This window comes from Triturus cristatus, chromosome 3_2, assembly GCF_964204655.1.
Source record: "Triturus cristatus chromosome 3_2, aTriCri1.1, whole genome shotgun sequence".
NCBI classification, from domain to species: domain Eukaryota; kingdom Metazoa; phylum Chordata; class Amphibia; order Caudata; family Salamandridae; genus Triturus; species Triturus cristatus.
The window spans coordinates 1103478384-1103503875 of record NC_140584.1 but is presented as its reverse complement, the minus strand read 5'-3'; the positions used below and the strand labels follow the sequence as shown (position 1 = coordinate 1103503875).

At 43.2% G+C, this 25492-nt stretch overlaps 1 protein-coding gene across 4 annotated transcripts in view; it reads right to left on the bottom strand.

Annotated features, from left to right (window-relative positions):
- The window catches only part of KIAA0753 (KIAA0753 ortholog), a 359680-nt gene that overhangs the window by 271713 nt on the left and 62475 nt on the right, over nt 1–25492 (bottom strand). For all 4 annotated transcript variants that reach the window (XM_085649901.1, XM_085649900.1, XM_085649899.1 and 1 more), the window contains exons 4-8: nt 22907–23013; nt 19439–19501; nt 9642–9863; nt 9139–9349; nt 8044–8270 (exon numbers count right to left, since the gene is read on the bottom strand). In XM_085649901.1, the coding sequence (XP_085506027.1) occupies nt 8044–8270; nt 9139–9349; nt 9642–9863; nt 19439–19501; nt 22907–23013 (830 nt within the window). The remainder of the gene's footprint in view (nt 1–8043; nt 8271–9138; nt 9350–9641; nt 9864–19438; nt 19502–22906; nt 23014–25492) is intronic.

The following is a 25492-nucleotide window of genomic DNA, read 5'->3' as shown; positions in this document are numbered from 1 at the left end:
TACGCATCCTGCTAATCGATCAACAATATCCAGTCTTCTTGCTGCAGCACCAGAAGAACCTGAGGTAGGGTCAACATCTTAAATTATTTCCTACTTGAGGTAAAAATTCAAGACCCTGAGGTCTAGGATCGGTCTTAACCTGCCGTCCTTCTTGGGGAATCAGGAAATAACGGGAGTAGCACCCCTGACCCCTTTTCTGCTCCGGAACCACCTCTAGCGCACCTTTCTGTAATAAAGCAAGAACCTCCTATTGCAGGAGCAGCAAATGGTCCTCTGAACACCAGCCCTGGCGAGGAGGCTAGGAGGTAGAAACTCTCGGATAGGTAGGTCGTACCCATTTTCCACAAGATTCAAAACCCAAAAGATCTGATGTAATAGATTTCAATCTTGTAGAAAATGGGACACCTGAACCCCTACAGGACCAACATGCTCCAGGATGAGGGATCTAGAGCTGCTTTCCTGTGGTACCAGCGGTGGGGGTAGGGGAGGAAGTAGAGGAGGAGGAGAGTTGACGAGAGACCCCCCGCAGACGACCTCTACCCTTTCCTCTGTACGATTTGTACTGAGGGTCCTGCTGCTGCTGTTGCTGAGGCTGCTGACTGCCTCGAAAGGAAGCAGTCTTCCCAAAACCTCGGTACCTCCTATATCCATAACCCCTATGTTGGGACTGCAGTAATAAGGATTTTGCAGTAGCTCTACTGTCTTTGAAACACTGCAGAGCCGAATCCGCCTTTGCACCAAAGAGCCTCAACCCATCAGAAGGCAGATCAAGTAGAGTAGCCTGCACATCCGGGGAGAACACAGAAGACCTGAACCAGGCATGCCTCCTGGTAGCCACGGTGCATCCATGGAGGAACCCATCACCCTGGCTACTGAATTTGTAGTATCCAGTCCCGAGTTGATTACCTTGACAGACTGCAGCCTGCGTGTCTGCCAAGACTTCCAAAACTTCCCAAAAAGAACCACGGGCATTCTCTGGTAACTTAGCAGCCAACTGTTTAGCCGAGTCCATTAAGGCATGGATATACCTCCCCAATAAGCACATGGCATTAGTTGACTTGAACGCCATACTTGCAGAGGAGAAAACCTTCTTGGCAGACCAATTTCTTAGAGTCCCTGTACCCCGGGGTTGTGGGAAACGACCCAGACGACTGCTTATAACAAGATGCCTGTGCCACCAAGCTTTCCGGCAAATGATGGGCAGTAAGAAAGGCAGGATCAGCAGGAGCAGGCTTATACCTTCTTGCCACAGTCCTTGAAATAGCATGGGCAAATAAGGGTTTCTGCCACACCTCCAGAAATGGCACAGGGGTAATTGATAAGGTGAGGAATCCACAGGCAGAAGTATCCATCAGAAACCAAAGGCACAGGAGGTGGAGATTGGTAACCAATATCAATTTGTGACAAGAGTCACAGTGCTTGAAACCGGGCCGAAGGCTGGACATCCCTCGTGCACCAGGAGTCGATTGACTCAAAAGATGTCGACAAAGAGTTAGTCAAAAAATAACTAAGGGGCAAGCTCTCTACGGATCTTCGCTGGCTGGCAGGGAAACAGAAAGAACTGACCTCAGCGCACAGAGGCGGCATCCAAGTAGACACAGCGACGTCATCCCGGTGACCACGATGCCGATGACTGACGCGGAGTCGACCAACGCCACCTACTGACTAACAGGGGTACTGCTAAGAAAATATTTATCCAGATCCAGTCGGACGCCTAGGGGTAATTCTAATGTGAGGAATCATTAACTAATAGTCTCTTTCAGATAATCCCACACTTACAGAGTTGGATTTATCAATATGTGCACGCAGAGGGCACCTTAGAGGTGCTCCCTGAAAACCTGCCAGCCTCTGGTGTGTTGGCGGACTAGTTTTTGCCAGCCTGCCACTGAGACACACTTCTGACCTCCTAGGGCGATAGCCTTTTGCTCTCAGGAGGTCAGGAACAAAGCTAGTCAGGGAAGAGAGAGTCACATCACCTCCCACAGGATGACATGCTGATTAGCCTTCTTAGACTGGTAAGCTTCAAAGAAGTTGCCTCCTTTGAAATGTGAATCTGACTCCCCTTAGAGGAGACTAAGCCGATCCCCTTTGTCCAGAGCCCTTTGACACCTAGACAGGTGGTAGCATTAGCTATTCAGGCAGGCGTGCCCACACCATGCTACTACCACCCCTAAGGTGACCTAACTTGAGGTGGGTACGACCTTTCAGAAATGGCCTTCTTGGTGGTGGCACACTAAGGAACTCTGGGACAGGGTTATGCCCACTTCCCACAGAATGTGGCCATATAGGGGGTGTAGTGACCCCAGGGGTAAGTAGCCCATTGTCTATTCCCCTCACTCCCCTTAATGTAACCTAAATTGAGTATTTAGGGGACCTCCCTCATACCACATCTTCAGATTTTCATTGGACACAAACGAAGGAGTAGAAGAAAAAGACTGCTGGCCTGAGAACCAAGGAGCATGACTGACTTGGCGCCATCCCCCCCAGGCTTGTCTCCTGCACCAGAACTTCATGGAGTAACTGAATTGTCCTACCTCTGTGCAAACCTCAAGAAGCCTGGAGGGCTACCAGTGCTTTGCAAATTGCCAAAGAAAGTCCCTTGGATTAGAAGAGCTACTCCCCTGCAGCCGTAGGCACTAAAGAAGCAAGACCCGGTACACCAACCTGCCGCCTACGGAGTCTACCGATGCAGCAGCACCTGCCCAAAAAGAGGTAGCAGTGCCCCTACAGGTCAGATCCGTCCTCCCTCCAAGTGTGGGGGCACCAGGACTGACCCGAACCGCACAGAACCAACCCTTGGGATATTGGACTCCTTGCAGCAGCCAAGGTTTGCTGTGCCCAGACCGGACACCAATGCCTAGGAAGACCAACCTGCACATCGAGTTTCCCGACTCTCCTGTTTGCCCCTCCTGCCGAAAACAAAGATAAAGAAGTGAGTCTGCGACCGCTGTCTGCCACCAGACGCCTCAAAGCACCTTTGCACCGGAGCTCCAGAGCCCAGAGTCCAAGGCAGGTGACTGTGCCAGCGGGGTCCCCAGACCCACGAGTGGCAAACCCATGTTTCGGTTGCCCAGACTTCAAGTAGCCGCCTGCCGCCTCCTTCTGCAGGCCGCCTCCAAACGTGAGAAACTCCTGCACCGGAATCCGATCCTAAAAGATACCACTGAGCGTGATGGAGCAAGGTTTCGTAAAGAAGAAACTTGTTTGGATGCAATTCTCTCAAAATAACGTGTAACACTTTAATCAACCTGTTTGTGAATACTAATAATTGCATTACACACGTTATACGGTATCTATCGGATGCTTGCCTATGTGTATTACTAACCAGTAACCAGAGCGTCATTAAAATGGCAAACAAAACGTGGGAATTTCACTGCGGATGCGTCTAATGCATCTACGTAGTATGACGTTTTCTATGCTTGGAGGGAAACTTTTGCAGCTGCGCAATAGCTTTTAAAAAGGCCGATTGAGACTCACATGTTAATGCGCATGTTTCTGCTTAAACTAAACTTACGAGTTCTACTAATTGCTAATGCGAAAGATATATATAAGTAAATGAGATTAGAGAGAGATAGGTGGTATACAGTGAAATCATTTATTTCCGTATTCTAACATGTCTTTCTCTGACTTTATTATTAGTTCGTATTTGGGCCTTGAAGGGTGACTGAAATCCCTACCCCACTTGGTCTGTGCGCATGCGCACTGAAACCTGCTGGGAACCATGATGACACCGTTGAAACCCAGCCAAGGCAAAGCTGGGGAGAATCTCATGAGAACTTAACCCATCGACCCGGACAAGAGCAACAAATATTACAAATTGTATAAATTGTATTGATCAGAATATGAAATGTGGGTGGGAATAAAGCTTTGGGAAAGTAAATTAAGGGGTGGAAACATAGAACAAAGAACCTAAAGTAAAATATTTACATTTAATATAGTGTGATGAACTCGCCTCCTTGCCCTGTCCAATCAGAATAAGAGAAAACACGATATTGAAACATTTGGGGGTGGTACACGAACAACAGAATAGTATAAGTGAGGTAAGTTAGTTAGAGAGATGTCACACAGGTCAGATCCGACATTCCGACCCGTCACAGACCATGACGTGTATGGTGCCACAGACGCTGTCTCAGACCCTGCAGATGCCAGAGACCCTGATCGAGAGACCGAAATACTGATCGATAATCCAATCACCTAGAAGGGGAGTTGCGGAAGAGAACATCGAGGAGAATAGTCCCACAGAGGGGTGCGACACTGGCGTTGCACTTAGAAGAGGTCACCTTCCCGGTGCTGAACTTATCCTGATCTTCTGTCTTCCACCTGTCCCGGTGGACTCCATCTGGCCCATCTTCAAGGAGGTGGGTTCATCTATCATCCTAGGTAAATATAAATCTGTGAAATCTGCCCTTATACCTGTTCTCTCCAAATATTCATTTTTTTAAACTGTAAAAATTCATATCTTGAAAAGAACATCCCGATTCCGATGATCTTGGTATCGAAATGTATATAAAAGTCCATGTTATTTTTATAAATTGGTGTTGGATTTCTATGAGTGTGTGTCTTATTTACTGCTTTTGTGTATGTAATAAATGCTGAACACTGCCCTCTGATGGGCCTAACTGCTCGCCCACACTACCACATTTGGGGTGTCACTTGTGCCTCTGCAATCCCTTTGGGGTTTGCCTGGACTCTCTGCACAGTGTACACCTCATGTTGGTGCACTCTATAGAGAGCCAGCTTCCAACAAACATCTTTTGTTAAAATGTGAGATCCTATATATGAAAAGCTAAAATTATCTTGTGGTGATTTAGTTATCTTCATTAGTGACCCTCCGGTCAGATTACACTAGAAAGTGATAGGAGGTGGAGGGATAGCGGAATCCAACATAAATGTATACAATTTTACTATGTAATGGTAATTTCTTTTTTTTTAAACTTATTTTTATTGCCATTTTCACATTTCATACATTGTACATTGTACATCATTCATATTCTTCAAGTGGTCGTGTCCGATCATACATCCTGTAAGGTTACTTAACAATTGTATTGATTGATGATTCGTTACCAAGAGGCATAAACAGGGTATTCAGTTATCGTGACGTTCACATCCTACGATCTCGGGTTCCATATATGGCAAAGGAACTGGGGTTTAACAGAGGTGTAAACTAGGGAATGAATATGGAAGAGTATATCCAATTGCACTAGGGGGGGAATGCAGCGTCGTGATGGTGAGGCACCTCTGATACTCATGTGTACCTATCCTGGTCGTTACGACCGAAAATCGTGATAGTGCGCCTGGAGCTAGGGTCCGTCAAGGCCTCGCGCGGCTGGGAGCCTACGGATTCAGGTGGGCAGAGCCTGTGATTGTGTATTCCGGATTAGTTGTGTAGATGCGTCATCTGGTGGGTCCGCCCCTGGGGAGAGCTGCCTAAACTGGTATAATAACATGGCCCATTCCATTGATATGGGGTGCTTGCGGGTCCCTTTCACCTCCTCCTCCCGTAATGTCTCCTCCTCCGCCGCCGCCCATTTGAGTGTAGCTCCCACCCACGCTGCCACCGGAGGGCCGGTGGGGGAACGCCAATGCATGGCTATGCTGCGTTTGGCCAAGAGCACCGCTAAGGAGAGAAAGCGAGTCTGCACCTTGTGCTGCTTACTGACGCGAAAAATGCCGATGGCGCTGGCCTCCCAAGTGTTCATGCAAGTTAGCCCAGTGAGGGTACCCAAAGCGGTGTGAATGTGGTGCCAGAAGATTTGAATGACGGAGCAGCTCCAAAACATATGCCGAAAGTCTGCATTTTGTTCGTGACATCTGGGGCATAGGAACTGAGTGTCAGGGTAGAATCGTTGGAGGCGTGCAGGTGTGAGATAGGCCCAGTGTAGGATATAATATTGGATGTTTTTAAATCGCGCGTTTCTGGAGACTTTCTTAGGGTATCTCAAAGCCTTCTCCCACTCCCCTTCATGGAGCACCCGCCCGATTTCTGCCTCCCAGGTGGCCCGGAGGGTCGCCAATGGTTTATTAGTCAATTCCCGTATGGCTTTGTAAAGCCATGTAGTTAGATGGCGTCCTGCTCCCATGTGTAGGATCGTGTGTAGCACTGGGTGTGGGTGTGGTTCCCCGCTACGTAGGTCCTGATGTGGTCGGTAGCTATCTAGGAGTTGGCGGTGAAGCAGAAACTGCCCTGGGGGAAGCCCGTATTCCTCCACCAAACTAAGGAACGGTCTTAGTTGCCCGTCCTCGAAAAGGGACGCTGCCTCCGTTAAGTCACATCCCGTCCATGTGCGAAGCGCGCTATTCGTGTAGTAGTGTTTCCGATTGGGCCATCCTACCAGAGTGAGTAAAGGGGAGTACAACGGGGTCCCCGGGGACATGCGGTGTATCCGCAGCATGCACTTACGTGCGACCAACACCTGTAAGGGGTACGTGGGCTTTGGGCGTGTGCCAGGGAGGAGCAAGCGACGGATCTCCGGAACCGCTACCCGTCCTGCGATGGTATGAGTTTCCACAGTGTACCTGTCTGCTGTCCAATGAGACAGCCATTGCAGTTGTGCTGCTAAGAAGTAGGCTTCGAATGATGGGGCTCCCAAGCCACCCTGTGTGGTGGGTAGTTGTAGTTTTGTCAGGGCTATTCTGTGTCTGTTGGACCCCCAGATGAGCGCACTAAGAAGGGAGTCTAGGTCCCGGAAAAAGGTCCTGGGCGGGATTACGGGTAGGTTGGTAAAAAAATACAGCAATCTCGGAACCATGATCATTTTGGCCAATGCTACTCTCCCAATTGGAGCCAATGGGAGGCTCTTCCAAAATCCGATCGAAGCCCTAATGCTCCACTATGTAATGGTAATTATCACTAATTTCTTCTCTTGTATCACCTCCCTGCAACACCAAAATCTTTTTACCCACACAAGAATCAATGGCACTGTACACTTAATTTTTTACCTTATCCAAAGAGATTATTTTCTGATCTACACCAAAACCTCTCCCATGCCATTCCTGCAAATCATCGCAATTTTGAAATTAAGAGTCCACATTGCGAATGATCACTTATCTTCGTTTTTCCCAATCTTCTCAAAACCCACAATATAGTGTCTAATCACAACATTATTGCACTTAATCCCCGACTGGCACTTCTTGTAGGACTGCTGGACTAGCGCACCAGTCTACATTTGGGCCCGCTCCACTATTTCTATCCACAGATCTGATGCAAAGCAGAAGCAGAATGTGATTTTGATTTGGAATGTTAGTATTCAACATACATTACCCCTACTTCCCCTGCATAAACAATCTCCTTCTAAAACCCTTGATATATTCTCTGCTTTAGTGCCATACTCCACCTCAGCACTTACAATCTGGTAACAATGAAACAAGTTATTTACCAGAATTTACAGACCTCCCGTGTTGGAAATGTTCATAGGTGAACATGCTTGCATCATTTCCTGCAGAGCCTGGCAAAGTGGAGTGAATTACGCATGTGATCTCTGAAAGATCCAATGTAAGAGGGCACTCCTTGCAAGACTCTGATGTAATACTCTACCTCTAGATTTAGGAGCTCACTCCTATTGCAATCATCCTTTAAACAATCTATTCCAGGAGAAAGGATTCATGGAACTAAGTCCCTCCTTCGCCACAGAACTCCCGTCTTTGAAATATTTACCCTAAATTCACACAGATATTAAGTGGTAGTTACAATGAAGTGTTCTGTGGCCAACTATAATGTTTTCTTTGTCATGAATTCAGCAGCAATTCATCGTAAGTCCCACAGTGAAGATATCCGAGTGTATATAAAATATTTCCTATTTGCTTCACATGCACACCGCCAAACAAACAGCAGCATACCAGACAGCGAGTAGGATGTTTAAGAGCAAGTTCCACCAAACAGCATTTTTTTAAAATGCAATGGGATAAAACAAGATGAAATATCAAAAGCACCCTAGATTTCTTTTAACACTTTAAATATACGGTAAAATGAACAACATCAGCACTTGATTGAAATATCTGTGCAGCTTTACACCGATTTCTTATGGTATGTGTCATGACTGTTACCTGTGGTCTTTCGGGCACCAAAACACCTTTGTTCCTAAGCTGCACTGTCTCTGGCAAGTGCTTACTTTTATGGCGCTGTTCTTGCATTAAGTCAGCAATTCCTGCTTTTAAAATTGCATTCCTGTTGATGTTGGCAATAGCATCAGTCGGTCTGTTATCCAGCTTCGTATTTGCATCGATAGTTTGCTCTACTGTTGCTGGAAATCCAGAGGCTGGTTCGTTTTCATCTGGACAAAATACATTGTGTTACTTGGGAGAAAAGAGTGCTGTGAAAATGACATATTGAGTAAATAAATATGTAAAAACATTTTTTAGATATTTTCCCCCCATTGCCCATCTGCACAGGAAGGGATATCATTGGATTTCCCATCATCCTTCTGCACAGAAAGTGACATCACTGGATTCCCCCATCCATCTAAAAAGGAAGTCGTATCACTGATGGCCTGCCAAAACCGTCTTTAAAAGACGAAACCAAGCAAGAGATCTTCATTCCCCATTGCCCATTTGCTCGGGTACATCTCTTTCCACCAACCAATCAGCCTCCTCCACTCCGCGGGACTCCTTCTCACACACATCCTACGCATATACAGAACCAGATTAGCAGGACAGATGTTCTCTTACATTGCTCCTAATGCTGAGAACGACTTCCCACTCCACTCAAAGCTGCCTCCTCTTCTTGAATTCCGCAAGAAACTGAAGACTTGGCTTTTCAATCAACCAACCTATCATAGGCAGGGCTAGGCATAAACACCTGCTCAGCGCCAGGATACCCAAGAGTGCCCTTTACAAACACAACACGTCCCTTAGGATTTTAAAATGATGTTAGTGGGCACTAGTACGTATTCCAGTACCGGTAAACAGGGGCCGCTATAACCAGCAATCCTTTAAATGATTTAGCACATCAACACGTTCCTAACACCACTGTAGTTAATAGGCAATATTTATGGAATTGTAGAACTACATCCATCCTAATGTACAAATCAAGACTTTAATGAAGTAGCAAGCCAGTAAACAGCAACCTACAGAGCTAGTGCTAGTGAATGGTATACCCATACTGCGGAGGAAGTAGTTCAATTCACCGCCTAGACCACATACCAATAAGCAGCTTCCTCACCACCGGAGGGCGTGTCTGTCCCAGTGTCACATGCTCCTTTGACACAGGAGGTGGCTTCTTTCCTTTCCTCGGAGATGCACTCCGCCGCCTGCCTGGTGACCCTTCCCTGCTTGAAGAGGATTTACTGCGAGCTCTGGACGGATTTTTCATCTTTTGAGGTGTCCTCCTCTTTTCCATGATAGACTCCAAATCCTTATAACAAAGAGTGTAAAAGTTAAGACAGTGGTGTGCTGCTCAATTCACATTTCAAAAACGTTCTGAAATATTCTGTGGCATTGCCAACCTTAAATTTGGTAAGATTTAAATCACAATGTGTTTTTTAAAAACTCTACGCAGCAGCAAAACTTGAGCCCATGTCACAACATAGGGTGCAGAAGATTTACAAACTCTGGTCATTCATAGCCTCCAAATGGAGCATTTCTACATTGCATGTGCAAATTCTTCGTTTTGTGCTGCACATTAACACTGGTAATAGACTTCTTACCTCCACTTGCTGCAGTATAGAAATGATGGTGTCTGAAAGTGAAGAATCCACAGTCCCCTCTAGTTTGGCAGAACAAAGAGAGAGCTGTCGAATGAGATGGCCCAGTTCCTTGTAGTGAGCAGGCACCTGAAGCTCTGCTTGGTCTGTGAGCTGAGTTACAAACATCTGCAGGGCACGAATGGCACCTCGGTGAACAGCCGCCAGCCTTGTCAATGTACGCGTCTGATGAATACAACGTGGAAGGTTAGCACCACGTTCAGTCAATGCAACAATTTAAAATGCATTATTCCAATGATTATTCATTTTCATCTCTCACCAAAGTCCAGCTTAAGATCCACCTATCATACCACTAATCTGGATTTGTAGAAGAGGCCATGGGCCGTGCTGAGCTATTTATAGCGTGGTTCTGATTATATTCTCAAAAGATTAAAGTGTAATGTAATTTTGAACATTTTAGAGTAGGACACATAAGAAATGCACTTTTCAGCGAGACGTAGCTGGATCCTTTAAATGTTCTCATGCTTCCAAACAAGTGTTGTCACTGCATCGCAAGAACAGTAAAGCGTCCATTCAGTGAAGTTGAGGCACATCCTGCATTGGTAATATGGCAGGTACTTGAAAGCACTCTGTCACTTCGCCCCATCCTCTAGACACTGTTCTTCTTACCCCATGAGCATTTGGAAACTAGACCCCCCTCTCCATGTCTCTGCCTGTGACCCATCCCTTCCACTACTCATTTTGCAATTGGTTTATCTACTCTACTCCTCTTAGCTTTATGCCACTCTTGCTGCTAGTCTCCCATCAGCCCGTCCCTGCCCAGCCTCATTTTCTTCTGGTTTCACAAGCTTTAATTTCTCCACTTTTGCTTTCTCCCACCTTAGCCTACCTTACCACCGTAACCACCATTCTGCTTCACTACCTTCCCACCACCCAACAGCCTCATTTTCCACCTCTCCCAGCTATCACTATTCTCCACAGCTGAACCTCACATCTTTACACCATCAGAAATTGTACTGAATAACAGGCTATCCTCAGCATGCGCACCAACACATACACAGATACATACACATAGTGAAACATCGACTTCCGATGCAAATGCTGAACCTGTTCTGCGCGAAAGAAAGCCTACACTGCAACATACCGTGCTGTAAAAGCTTTGCAGGTCAATGTAGCCTGTGCTTAATCTAGTATCAACTTCTTTGAACGTATTTGAATCAGGAATGATTGCTGTGTTGCTGCTCAAGCTGTGTCTCTGTTGTGTGTTAGTGAAGCTTGGTAAAAGCCACTTTACCATATAAGAGCCAACACAACTGCCACTGCCTTTGCTATTTGTTGTGTGAAAATAAAGCAAACTTCCTGTCTGCTACCCAATCATGAAATTCCTGGAAATATCCTCACCAGCTCTTTAACACAATTCACAACTTGAAGCCCTCCTCCTAGTTCCACTCTTGTACCTCAGTCTTGCCCTTAATGCTCCTCATTCAAACTAACGATAAGGAATTGTACAACAGAACCATTGTTATCATCAATAATGCCAACACATTCTTCAGGAAGGCACCAAAACCCTGATACTGCACTTTGTAGGGAGGCAAGTTCTTGTGCAGTACCCTCCACTTTTGCCTGGTATGTGATGCAACTTTGACTGAAGTGTACTTGGTTTCTTCTAACTAGGTCCCCGGTACCAATTCTCTTTCCCTAAAAATGTTGAATTGTTTCCCCCAATTGACAAAACCTTTAGCACCCTCTCAAAGTCCTAAGTAAATGGTACCTCTGGTACCTAGGGCCTGAGGTACTAAGAAGGGTCCCTAAGGCAGCAATACAAATTGTGCCACCCTATGGGACACCTTACCAAGCACACACAGGCCTGCTATTGCAGGCTGAATGTCTCGGTGCAGACAAAAGTGAAAAAAAAATATGTCACATATCCCTGTGTGCCATATCCCCTAACACTACATGTAATATTTGTAAGTCACCCCTACAGCAGGCCTGACAGCCCCAAGGCAGGGTGCGGATTATTACATGTAAGGGTATACCTGCATGAGCAGATATGCCGCTGCACTGGTCATTCCTATTACTGCCAGTACAAGTCACCAGGGAAGCCCTTTTAAAACATGTGCTGGACACTAGTGAAAACGAGTTCCTCAGCTAAATGATGGCTTCACTTAAGATAGGGATGTTTGGTATCAAACCTCTTGTATTAGTAAACCCACACAGATTCCAGTGATGGATTAACCAATACATGCACCTAGAGGGCACCTTAGAGATGCCCCCTGAAAACCTACCAGCCTCTGGTGTGCTCCCTGACTGGTTTCTGCCAGCCTGCCACCCGAGACACTGTTCTGACCCACTAGGGTGAGAGCCTGTTGCTCTAAGGAGACCCAAAAAAAAAAGCCTGTTTCAGAAGAGGGTGTCATACCCCCTCCCACGGGATGATCTGATGATTAGCCTTCCTAGGCTGGCAAGATTCAAAGAGCTGCCACATTTGAAATGCAAATCTGGCTCCCACTCACAGGAGAGGAAGCAGACCCCCTTGTTCAAAGCCCCACTGGCACCTGTGAGGAAATATGAATTTTATGACCAGTTATGTCCCCTATCTTAGACCCCAACGGCTCCATGTACATGCTACAAGTACATGTATGTTCCCTCCAGTTCCAGCTATGAAGACGCAAATACATGTGCGTCCAACGCCAACATGTCCTCTTTCAGATCCGCCATGAATGGGTTAAATAGTCCATTCCTAAGTATGATTGGCCACCGACTTTATATGGTTCACTTTCCACGTTTTACAGTTCAGGCGAGTAGGCCCTGAATTCTGTCATCAAGCCTTTTCCTGCTTCTGCCTCTGAAATGCTCCAGCCTGGACCTGCATCCGTGTCCATGAACTTTGTCCTACTCCCTGCGCGGCTAACGGTGCCTGACGCGGCCTGTTGCCTGCCAAAAACTGTATTCAGCCTTCAAGTTATCTGCTCCGCTCCTCATCCAATGCATTCCTGTTTAATAGTTTAGGTAAACATCCTTCCAGCTACCGAGCAAAGGGCTCGGCCTCGCTGTCTTTATGCAAATAATTCATAGCCCCTGTTACCATGGAAGATTCCTGCCCCCTCGCATCTCATGTAGACACATAGACGCTTGTACATGCACTAACAGTCAGTATAGAATAGATTCCGTCCGAGAGACCTTTCCTTTTGGATAAAACAGTTCTTTAAACAAAGATATTAGATACGATTTGGGATTAGGTTGACCTGACCCCCCAGACTTCTGTCTCCATATGTAGAGCTAAATGTCAATTCCCCTTCACCCTCTAGTTGCACGTCAATCACACGTCATGCGGCTGCGCGCGCATCTCTGCCAAATATTTCTGCTGACACTGCAGGATTCTCTTATGGATCCACCCACTTGTGACATCATTTTAAATGACGTTTCTAGTATACGCCTGTATTTACGCCTATTTTCATTACGTATGTGTATTCTTATCTGTATTATCAGCTGTTACGCCTCCTGCATCTGTCTTAATGCAATGCTTTTCATATATATATTGTTACTTGTCAATAATGTATTGCCTATCCCTTCCTGAACCTTCGTGGTGATGGAATAAGATTGCCTAGTTCGAACTATAATTCCTTTGTAAGGAATAACGCCCTTTTCAGAACCTCTAATACCACGGATTCTGCCTCTTATTTTGACTGAGTTATTCTTACTAGACTTTACCGCATAAAAAATAGTACAGGTAATTTAAATATTTACCACACCTGAATGCTGTATTGACTTTTCCTCCCATAAGGTAACATGGCAGCCTTCAAAAATTGCACTGTCGACTTTTTGAACTAAAAAGAATTTATATTAAAAACGTAATTACCTGAACGATTTTCTACTCATGCCTAGATATATATAAATATACTTGATATTTTTTTTAATTGGTGTGGATCTCCTTCTTGAGTTTGGATGTCTCATTTATTGACCACTGTGTGTATTTTCTTATGTCTGCACTCCACTGTGATAAGCCTACGGCTGCTCGACCACACTACCCCCTAAGAGAGCACTTTGGGATTGCCATAGCAAGCACCCTGTTCACTCATAAGGGAAACCCAGGCCTCACGACACAATATATCTCATTTTGATATATCATATAAAGAGGAAAAAGAGGACACTGCTTGCATTCAGAAGTACAGGAGACAACTCGTGGATAGCCTGTTGTGACATCCAGTTTCATCTTAATGCATTCTCATGTACTATATGTCTTCCGCCCGGTGTCCTTGCATCTCGAGAGCAATGGGAGATGTGCCACAAGGTTTATGTGCTAAACTCTACAGTGCTGTGAATACATCCACTAATGGTGAGGGACTGCACATGGCTTGGAAAATCAATAAACTGCTACAAGACCTGCTGGTTGAGTAACTGTCTGAGTAACTAGACCCATGCAGCCTCTGTTTTATCTCATCCATTACAGTCTAAGATGTATTTTTAATAATTACAAAATTAATACATTTAATACATTATTTCCAGTTCAAATCTGGAGTCATTAAAGCAGTGGCGCTGGGGCAGTCAGCCATGTTTTAGGGTGCAAGATATAGGACTGGTTCTTCCCAAAATTCCAGCCTTTCAGAGTTGCTCCTTGTATAGCTCTATGCATCCCACCAACTAATATTTTACAGTCACTGGCCTTACATATCACTGAAACAGCACTAACAGCCTTTCAAAAACAAATCTGCTACATGGCTGACTCTTACCTTACTCTGGTAGCCTATCAGAAGTGAAAATGATATGGTTAACTCCACCCTAACCATGGCTGCCTTTCTGAGATTATTCTGGTACAAGACAAAACTGCAATGGCACAATGTTGCCCCCATCATAAGCGAAACCTTACGCCAGTCTGGGTTTTTTAGCCAGCTGCAATTCTTCTGCAGGGAAATGTAGTTTGATTATGGGTTCTTAAGTCTCAGCAAGCCATCCCTGTTCAAAAAGCCAAAACAAACTGAGGCTTTAACACTTGGCATGGAGCTATTTGGCAAAAATAAAATCTATTAATAAACTGCATTTTGAAGTATGATTTGCAGTATTACAGTAGAACTACTGACGTACTTCAAAATGCAATTCACAAACTTACGTACAGAGACGTCTGCCTCTCCTATCTTTTCTATGTGAACATAACGGTCATGAGTGTAGAGATCTCCGTAAAAGTAGGCCTATGTACAACTAAATGTGAGGGGTTTATAGAGGCGTAAGGACAGTTCTTTCTTGGGGGGAATGCAGGGGGGTACAAAGCACCCACCCACACAAAAGTAAGCCCTGTTTTATTCATAAACAACACTTCTAATGCTAATACAGCCAAAAAAGACACAAAACAGTAATGAATGTACTCAAGCACAGCTTTAGAAGAAGTCCAGCCCTCCACATGGCCACTTACAGGTACTGCAACACACTCCCATAGAAAAATATAGAGGCAGGAACTTAAAATAACACCCATTTGCAGAAGCCTCAGACAGCATGCGGAAACATTCTGCACCTCAGAGGAAACTTACTCGCAAATGGTAAATAGTAAAACAGTTTAAAGTTACTACTAGGAGCAGTAATAGATTTTGATGCGAGTAAGAGTATATATGTAAATTTGCATTTGTGAAAGACTGAGGAATCCCGCTCCACCCAACCTGCTTCTGGAGGTTTGTATGGCAGAGGAACAGTCAAAAAAACAATGCAATACAGATTGGGTTACTGACATGGCAGGTCGTGAAGTAACTAATGGGAAGTGTATTTACAAGTATGTGTTTCTAGTAATTTGATTTCTCCTTATACATGCATAGCAAATAAACAACAAAGAGCCCAAAATACAGTCTCTGACTCCTGTAATGCAAATATCAAATCTTGAAAAAAAATTCTGAAGTTGGAAAACACTGTCCCCAAGAAATAATATTTATTTACAGCGTCAGTAGAAAATCAAAGTACACGACTCTTCATGGGATTACCTATTTGAGACTACGCACACTTGTCCCAGCACTTACCAGGCTTGGGGGTGGGGGAAACTGGCAGGTGGATGCACCGGACACATATGCAGAGGCACAGGCCTCTTTCCTGATATTTTTAATAAAATATGTTGAGCGTCGTACAAACAGAATTTCTGACTACCTCCTGCTTGCTTTCTGGGATTGACACACCTGAAAGAATTTGTAACCAGAAATGTTTTGCCTTAATGGGCTGCAGCCTTCGGTAATTATGGATGGAGGGGTTTAGGTGTGATAAGTAACTGGATTAAGTTGGGTACAAACTGTATCCTCTGTAAGGGCACACTGTGCGTCATACAAAATGGTGGTTCTGTGCATCAGGGTAAATGTCAGTTCAGTTCCTGTACATCGGACACTCCATAGTTGTTTCAGCAATGTGGGATTCCTAAGCTGAAATCCATAATCAGAGATCTGCTCTGTAACAATAACCAGCTGCACCAGTTTCCTGATCTATCTTATCACTCACTCAACCGCCTTGGGATGTCTGGTCAGTTACTTCTCAGAAAACATCAGTTTTGAATACTGGCTCACAAGGGTCAGTAAGCTGTAATAGTTTGGGATTACAGAACCAATTTAGAGAAGGAAACAATGCTGTTGATTTTCCTGAGGCATACCCTAGGGCATGAGAAGGAGAAGGCTGGTACCTTTGCTAGAGCCACGATGAACTGCAGAACAGATGAACTAGAACGAACAAGCAACACTGAATCATGAGAGGAAGGCACATATGCAGGTGAATGGGCCTGCAGAAGGATGCAGAATCCCTAGACCTATGCCTTTGTGGGAGCCTGCAGCAAAAAATTATAAACATTTGTGGTAGTAGCTGCACTCCATAGAACACTAGGCCCTGCTGGTTGTTTGATTACTTTTCACTATTATATGCTCAATATGTTGTGGTTGCAAATAAAGTCATATGATCTCTACAGGTTATAACTCTAACTGAACAAGAGTATTTTTACTTAGTGTCATCCTGTGTCCCACTACTAATCTCAAAGTAAGCACTAAATGCTCAAACCTTCGACAAGCAAGACGCAAATAGTAATACCTGGCAGACCAGAAGCACTGCAATAGTATTTAGGTTCCTGCAACATTATTAGTTATGATTATTATTGTTTTGAAGAGCGAATGGCTATCCTGAGTTGGGTTTCCCAACGCAAAGTTCTTCAAGGTATATCTCGCTGAGAAACTTACGCTATGCACATCTCAAAATATCCAGGTTTTAACAGCTTTCGAAAAACCGAGAACGATAGGCACGATCTCAAGGAGATCCACAGCTTAGAACCCAGATAGGAGAAAGATCAGTCCCCTCGACAGGCTCTCCTCACTCTTGGGACTGTGAAAAGATTTGTATAGCAGGATCCCAGAACTCGGTTCGGCTTCTTGGGCAGCACCAGGTACTCGGAGTCTGAATTCGCCATGAGTTTGTACATGTCGCACAAGGCTTTAAAATGTATTTGATTCTCAATTGACAGCCAGTGGAAATCCTGTAGGAGTCTAGCATCAAAGTAAAGGTCCTGCTGTTGCATTCTGGACTATCTGAAGTAGCCTCAGTGATGTCTTTAGTGACCCTCTAACCAGAGGTATTTCCATAATCCAGTCTGGAAATAATCAGTGCTTGGTTCACTGTTCTGAGCAGGAGCAGGGACTGTTCTGAGCCAGAGCAGGGAGGCAGCCAAGGATTTTCGTTAGCCGCCTCAACACTCCATAGCAGGAGCACATGAGCGGCAAATAATAACTACTCCTCACAGAACTTCTCTATAGCCACCAAGTGCTCGATGACAGGTAGAAAAGGCCTGATTCAACTATATTGGTTAATACTGCATAATAAAATAACACAAGGAAAATACCTAGTGTAGACATGATTTGAGTACAGTAAATGCTCTTCTATCTAGCAATCCTGATTTTGTAATATATATATTTTTTTTTAACATTTCTGCCTGGATTTATTTGTGATCATCTTTTCTGTTTTTATCCATATTTATTTTGTGTGCTGGGAAAAACATGAAATGACATATAACATGGACGGACATTTATTTAAGCTAAAGAGTACATGCACCCATGAGTGACTGTGAAATTTTAGTACTAAAGGCATCCGGGTAGAATATAACAATACTCATCAGCAAACAATACCGTAGTAATACAAGCATGCACACACTGCAGCACTGAAGTTTCATTAGTGCACCAAGCTGCACAATTTTTGATTGGGCTGGCAGGCATGAATTCCCAGCACTTATCTTCTACTGTTTAAAAGGAAACACAGACCAAAACGGACTGATTTGCCCAAGTATTTGTTATAAAAAAAACAATAAAATCTAAAATAAATGAAACCCATCACCAACAGCCAAAAGAACCGTTGGGGTGGAGGGATATGGGCCTATTGAGGACAAATATACATACACATTAAAAGTTATCTTAGTAAAGTCTTATTCAGATGAAATGACTACAATAAAAGACAGTAAGAGCAAAGAGTGAAAAGCTGAACTGATAAACTAAACACTGAATAATTAGACAAAGGGAAGGGAAGATACATTTTAGCATCTGTTCACAGTGAATTTAATGATGTGATATAAAGGGATATTGCTCAATCATAGACAATTTTCTTAAGATCATCATTCTCATAAACTTTGATAATAAACAGTGCAGCAAAGAGCTTTCATGCCAGAGCCAGGATCCCTGTACTACAAACATCTTGTATCCCAATAGATGTTTTCTCCTGGTTCGTACAAGATTTAGTTCACGTGGACCGCTTCATTCCTGTAAACACACGTCGAGGGAGTCGCACAGAGTATGCCAGGCCAACAATCTAATGAGTGTATTGTTGGGCCAAGGATCTTACATTGCACCTTCTTACATCTGCCTCCAATAAAATAGCTTCAGTGTATATGACATTAAATATGAGATCCAAGAGCATACAAACAGCAGAAAAGTGTGGCAGCAGGAGTGAACACACAGTTAATTATCCTCTCGCAATTCGGCATCGTATTTAGCTGTCAAGGCGCGCCAAAACAATAGTTTAATGTGCCCCTGGGGCTTTCTAACTAACTCATGTAATAGCTAAATGCCAATTGAGTAGTATTAAGCCAATTACCAAATAACTTCAGCCAAATGGATCCAGGAAGATTAAAATAATAAGTTCTACACCTAAAAACGACTTTGTGAAAGCAATGAAAACTTGATTTTGTGCCCTCGTTCTTATTGTATTTTTACCAGCACAACTTGTGGAAATAAAGATACAATAAATTATCATCAAACAAATTTAAATTCGCAAAATACCATTTTCAGCAGGTCTGGTTTTTTTAAATATCTGCATCGGTATTTAATGAATTTAATTCAGTCAAAGCAAGCTGATATGCAAGAAGGCGAAAATGTGTACAAATATTTATTAGAAAGTAAATGTTAGTACATGACATAGGTCTGCGCCCAGGAGCATTTTCCTGACAACATTTTAGGAATTCACAATGAATACCAGGAGTAACTTCTGAAATGATCAACATTGGAGTATTTCCTGGAATACTTTAGTGTAGAAACTTTAAGCATGCAGAATTTCCACTACATGAAAAATTGTACACAAGTAAATGATGGCCTAAGTGTATTAACACATTTTTCGTCCACAGGGAAAATATGTTTTACATTCCCCAAAAATCTTTTCCCATAACTCAATTAAATATGCTAATGTTCACTCCCCTTTCCCACTCTGGAAAAGTCGTTCACTCCTATCTTTCAGAGAAACGTTGTGGATGCCGACCAGGTGTTTTGAGTAAGATACTAAGGAAAAAACATTTCATAAGAATAACAGCATCTTACTTTCTTTGTATGTTTTATCTTTTGTGGGCTCAGTTTTTCCAGATCTTCCTGAATTTCTTTGACCTGTACATTACAAAAAGAGAAAAATAACATTAAGTAGAAACTGTCTTTAGTTGTGAAAAAATGCATGTTTTTCTAAATCTCCCCAAATATACAAAGCCATATACTTTCAATTATATAAGTAAACACATCAGTTAATACAGTAGTAACATTATATACTGTGACATAGTGATATGATCTCCTGAATACTTACCTTCACTTTGAAGAGCAGGAAATAAACAAGGATCTTGTTAGCCTAACAGCCATCTCATCATTAATTGTGTATTGCAATTGGTCATTCTAAGGACTAGATTTTGGTTGATGTGGGTCGAAATAGGTTTCATATTAATGTTTACCACTTTTACCATTGCTTTACTTGTGCAAATCTCCTTTTTAATTCTGCTCCAATAGGCAAACAATTGCATTGGTATTAATGGAATTATACATGGCACAAGACATGCAAAGAAGTTCAAATTTTCTACATCTGGAAAAAAGAGCGTTTCCACTGTTGTGCATCATGCCATATTACATACTGGTGTAAGACGCAGATTCTGTTTAAAGCAGATCAATGCTTAACAGAACGAAAAGGTTTGGCTTGATATTTTTATGGCATTAATAACCTTTTGCTTAATGTATTGACTCCAAATATGAATTAGTCTGGTCAAGCATACAAGAAATGTACAAGCAAACAGCATTTGTAAAATTAAATCCTCAAGCATAAAAATGTCAAGTCCCCCCTTAAAAAAACTTGAGTCTGAAGTCACTTTTAGTGAAACAAGCACTAACGCTTTTCAGGCTTCAACTTAGCTCTTTATCATTTACAACATCATTAGCAGTACAACAAACTGCTGAAGGAGACAGATTAGAACATCCATGATAGCGTAAAGATCTGCACCCGTAGCAGTTAGAGATCAGCAGAACATCTAAATCACAACGACAGACTGTCACAGTTGATGTATGAATGACTTATGTACAGACATATTGATCAGCTGCATAGATTCAACTGCATTTGTCTACTACTTCCCCCAGGTGTGCACTATGACCCAGTATAGTCACACAGAGCAGGGGTAGGATTGCTGTATACTATTAAATAGATTGTTACTAATTTGACCAGGTTTAAAAAATATAGATTATATATACATATAGATGTATATACACTCACATATACATATTATATATATAGTACTGCAATCCGTGTGCGCGCACACACACACACACACACAAGTTTGGAATATTATTTGATACAGTTTATTATAATGTCTCTCTACAACCTTTTCACTACATCCATTCATACCCCTTTTTCCTCTCCCTATATCATTCAATCTACCTTTTATCACTGTGTAACATCTCCTTGAGAAAATCCTGGTTTCTTTGGTGCAATGGATTCGAGCATGCATAGTTAAAACTGCTCAGACCTGTTTGGCAGATGATTTACTCCTACCCGTAGCTTGTCTATGGTGTTTTCTATTTCAATGCAAGTCGTACCATTGCAGTTCAACAATAATCATCAATGGGCACTGATGATATGCCAGACTATTCCCCAAGTTTCAGCAGGCAAATAATTGTTTGGACACAGAATAAACAGAGGTTTCTGAGCTATAGTAATAGATGGATCAGAATTCCAAAGATATGTTGATATAGAGTTTTATTTAGTGGCTGCCACATGCATGACACGACAGAACAGAACTGAACATAAATTCATCAAAACACACTTGCGACAGTGACTTTTATAAGCTGTCCTATTGATGCTCAAGAAGTCCTGTTTTGCAGAATGGTCTCCCAACATGCACAATAAGGCACAATGTTCTATTAATGCAAACAAATAAGGCTTAATGAAATCGATTTCAAATAACAGTGATCCAAAGCATTGGTATTCCTTTCATAGAGAGCAAGTCCTCATTTCTACTCCAGGAGTTTGACAGCCCCACCCTACTCCTCTGCCTAAAGTCCTGATCGCATAAATATAGCATTTATCCCTCTTGAGGCTCTCCAGCCTGCAAGGCCACAAGATGCCATTCATCAAAATACCATTTTCACTTAGAGTATGGTACCTTAAGGTTCCACATGCAATGCTATTTTTTTAACAATGGTGATAGAATATGTTTATTCATTTCGTAGCGCTCTTGATCGCCACAGGTAGAGCTACTGCACTGGACTACGCTGAATAGACGGGAAACAGAGGAGTTTAAAGTTGTTTCCCAAAGGCCAGTTACTGTTTTCTTTAAGAAAGACTTGTCCGCATAACAGCCTGATAAAAAGTTGTACAAAAATACATATTCGAATTCAGATATCAAAAAGCAGAAGGTTGTTGTTTGCGGCCTTCCAGTTAAACCCCCACTGTAGTCCTGGCGAAATATAATTAACAAAGCCATTACCACTGTATGATGTTTTACCAGCAAAATGTGCATCTCCGCCACATTTTGGTGTTGCCAGAGTGGAAGCTATGCCACAAAATAAAGGAGCTGCATGGTCATCTGCCATCTGAAATCCGTCAACCACTGCCTATCAACCAGGTCACAGTGCAGAAGCCCGCTCCTCTATTCTGCGTGATGTCTTTGTCACCGTTTTTAGTATATGGGATTCATATTATCATGGTGTTCTGGGGCAGCAAGTGCAGAAATGTCCCCAAGGCATAGTGGATAAAAACTAAGCACAAGTGAGGTCTGTCAGAGGTGGAGCATAAACAAATATCACAGGAACCAGAGGCGTAACTGGGGAATGGCAAGGTGCAGAAGGTTGAATCACTACAAGTTGTGAGTTTGGTAGTACTGGACTAAAGTGTCTTAGGCCAACGTATTTTACTAGATGCATTAAAATACAGTGGTCAACAATGTCAAATCTTCTGAAAAGTCAAGGACACGGACACTGACACTGGTTCCTCCAAACAGAGGTTACTCAGATCCAACAACCAAATCAAACTGCTATCTTTGCCCAGTTAAAAGCCTACCTGCCTGAAACAGATTAGTAGACATGGGGCCCGATTACGATTTTGGCGGTGCAGCGCCAGGTCCGTGCCGCCTCCGCCCTGCCAAAGCCATGGTCACAGTGCCCGCCAGATTAGGAGTTTCCTCTTGTCCGACGGGCTAGTTTTTGGCGTTCCCACGACAGTGCCTCAGAAGATGGACAGCACAATGGGAACACCAAAACTGTTACCTCCACGGCATGGACTGAAAAGTTTATGCTGTGCAAGAACCTGGATACATGCACACAGGGGGCATATGTTCTGCCCCTCTGCAGGAAGGATAGCACATGAACAGGGAGCACGTTTCAAATGAATCAAAAATCATTTTCACCCAATCAGTGCAAAAAAAGCATGCTTCACCGCCCAGGATAGGAAAATATATGGATGCATTAGAAATGATCACCATGATTACACTACATCTCTCTTAACACAAATTCTAAGTTACCAATTGTAATCTAGCTCCTCACCTGTTGCTGGAGCACATACAGCATCCTGGCAGATCGAGCACTTTGTTCTTGCCTCCTAATTCGACCTCTGCGTTCTTCATCTGGTTCCAAAATGTCTTCAGTTCGATCTATAAAGTAGAATAAAAATGAATACATAGATATTACATAAAAGTCTGCTAAAATGCATCTTTTCAGTGCTGCATTAAGTATCATTTATTAAATTGTCGGGGTTTTGCTTTTAACATTTATTTCTGTAAGAATCCACGTATCCTACACTATTGTCGACAAACTATCATGGAACTTGGGATTGTTATACTATGTCTAAGATTCAGGCATTCTCTCAACTATTATTGCAGTTTTGTTTCAATATTTCCTTTCTTTTAAAAAAGAAAACCCACACTGGAGCGGGACCGTGTTCTATAAACAAAACAATGTCAAGAATGTCCAAACACTTGCCTGCATATCGAATGAACAGACTACTGATGCAACCAAGGGAGCACCTACATGCTCTGTATGCCGCTACTCACATGCATAAACTCCACAGTCCGACAACAGTGGTGACGCACCTCTGGCATACAGTCACCAAGGCCCTGGACTGGAAGGGCAAGATCACACAAGCAACACCTCTCTGAGACACAGAGGCTTTGGGTTACCTGGGGACACAACCAGGTTTTGACAAGTGGGATCTTAATGGCCAAGCCCGGGTTGGCGATTAATGGGATCGAGGGGATATCATGCCCTTTTTAGACCTACAACGAGATTACAAATTGGCCCCCTATGAGACTTTATGCTACCTGCAAATATGAAACACACTTACAGCAGCTGCACTGAGAGGGACTGCATTTCCTTAATCATTGCCCCTAGAAGACAGACTGATAGACGAACATACGCCACGTAAAACCACATCCCGGACATATAAAAAGTTGATCAACAACATCCATGACGCCCTGTTGCACTTGAGGGATAGGTGGGCTCAGGTTCTGGACGGTCTGGAAGACGATTGGACAGAGGCCCTAGCATTCCCAAGAGAGGTGGGCATACGGGCAGGGTTCCACCTTGTCAAACTAAATAAATTACACCGCTCTAACTATGCACAACGCACTATGTTCAAAATAGGTTGAGCAACTGATAAATGTTGTAGGCGTGGCTGTGGGCGGACTTTTTACCACACTGTATGGAACTGGCCACTGATAAAATGGTTTTGGGACCTGATTGTCGGATGTAGGAGTTCCCTATGCAGTAGCACTGTTACTACCTCGGCTAAATGGTGTTTACTCAATATTTGGGGAGAGTCGGGCCTTATGGGTTACCTTGGGGCTGAGTGTAGCCAATAGAAACACTGCACGACTCTGGAGGGTGGAACAGGTGCCACCACTGATAGTCTAATGCAGAAAGAACAAATGATGGACGGAATGCTGAATAATGTCTAAAGCAAGAAGTAAAGAAAAAGGAAAAAGAAAGAAGGAAGGAAAGTAAAATAGGTTTGCAACAATAGATGGAGCACAGCGATTAGCTTATATTCAAAGTTCATGTGACCTGATATGAAATAGCAGCAGTCAGATAAACAAGGCCACTCCAAAGTAATTTAAAACAGCATTAGCAGCAGATGAGAACGGATTAATCAGTTATGCGACTTGTGGATACATCAAAAGCGTTCTGCTATCACAAAACAATACTAAAGTACTTATCCACTAAAAACAAAAACACTGGCACTGAAGGGAATTAACTTGTGTGCGGATGTGCTCCTTGTGAAAGAGCAAAATGCAGTCGCTCAAAGTAAAGCTAACCAGTGGCTTAAGTAGGCTGACCCATTGCCCAATGCTGTAGTGGGCAGAAGCAAAATGTGAATGACAACACCAGACCAGTGGATGAAGAGAGGTGTCTGAAAGCGCCTCTATGTAAGTATATTCTACATATATTTTTGTTAAATCAAAAATGTCTCGACTAATGTCAGACCTAAAAACTACTTCAGTTACACCCTCGATAATTGCCAAACTCAAAAGTGGGAAACTGACTCTTCTATCAAGCATAGAAAGATAGCTACTCTGATCCTAAGTATGAAGAACTATGTGTAATATGTTATTCCAAGGAAACATTCTCAAGATGTCAAATTAATGGACATAGGCATTATCAAAGTGCAGACCAAGTTGCAAGAACTTTTGAAATGGTGCACAGAGTCATGGGCTAATCAGCATAAGGAAATGATTAAATGATAGTCCACCAAATGCAGATGTCATATCTGAGGTCAGCTCACGGCACTACTCCAGGTTACAGGTTCACAGCCGGGATTACCGTCAAACATAGACCTAATCAGTAACCTCAAAGACAATGAAAAGAATAATAAATCGTACAGATAATGTAGACCTCTGATGGCAACCTTCAAATGAAGACGATGCACTTCTATGATAGAAATACTGAAGTGCACATTCTGGAAATCTAAAGATATCATCCAGGACCCTACCTGCATTGCTCTGAAGGCGTGACCAAGCATAACCATGTACAAAGTCTGCACAATGAGAAATGTATTGAGATCTTAAAGGCTTAACAACGGCCATAGTCTTTTTAGGGGGAATTAACTGGCAGCAAGCATTTTTCATTCTTCCACAA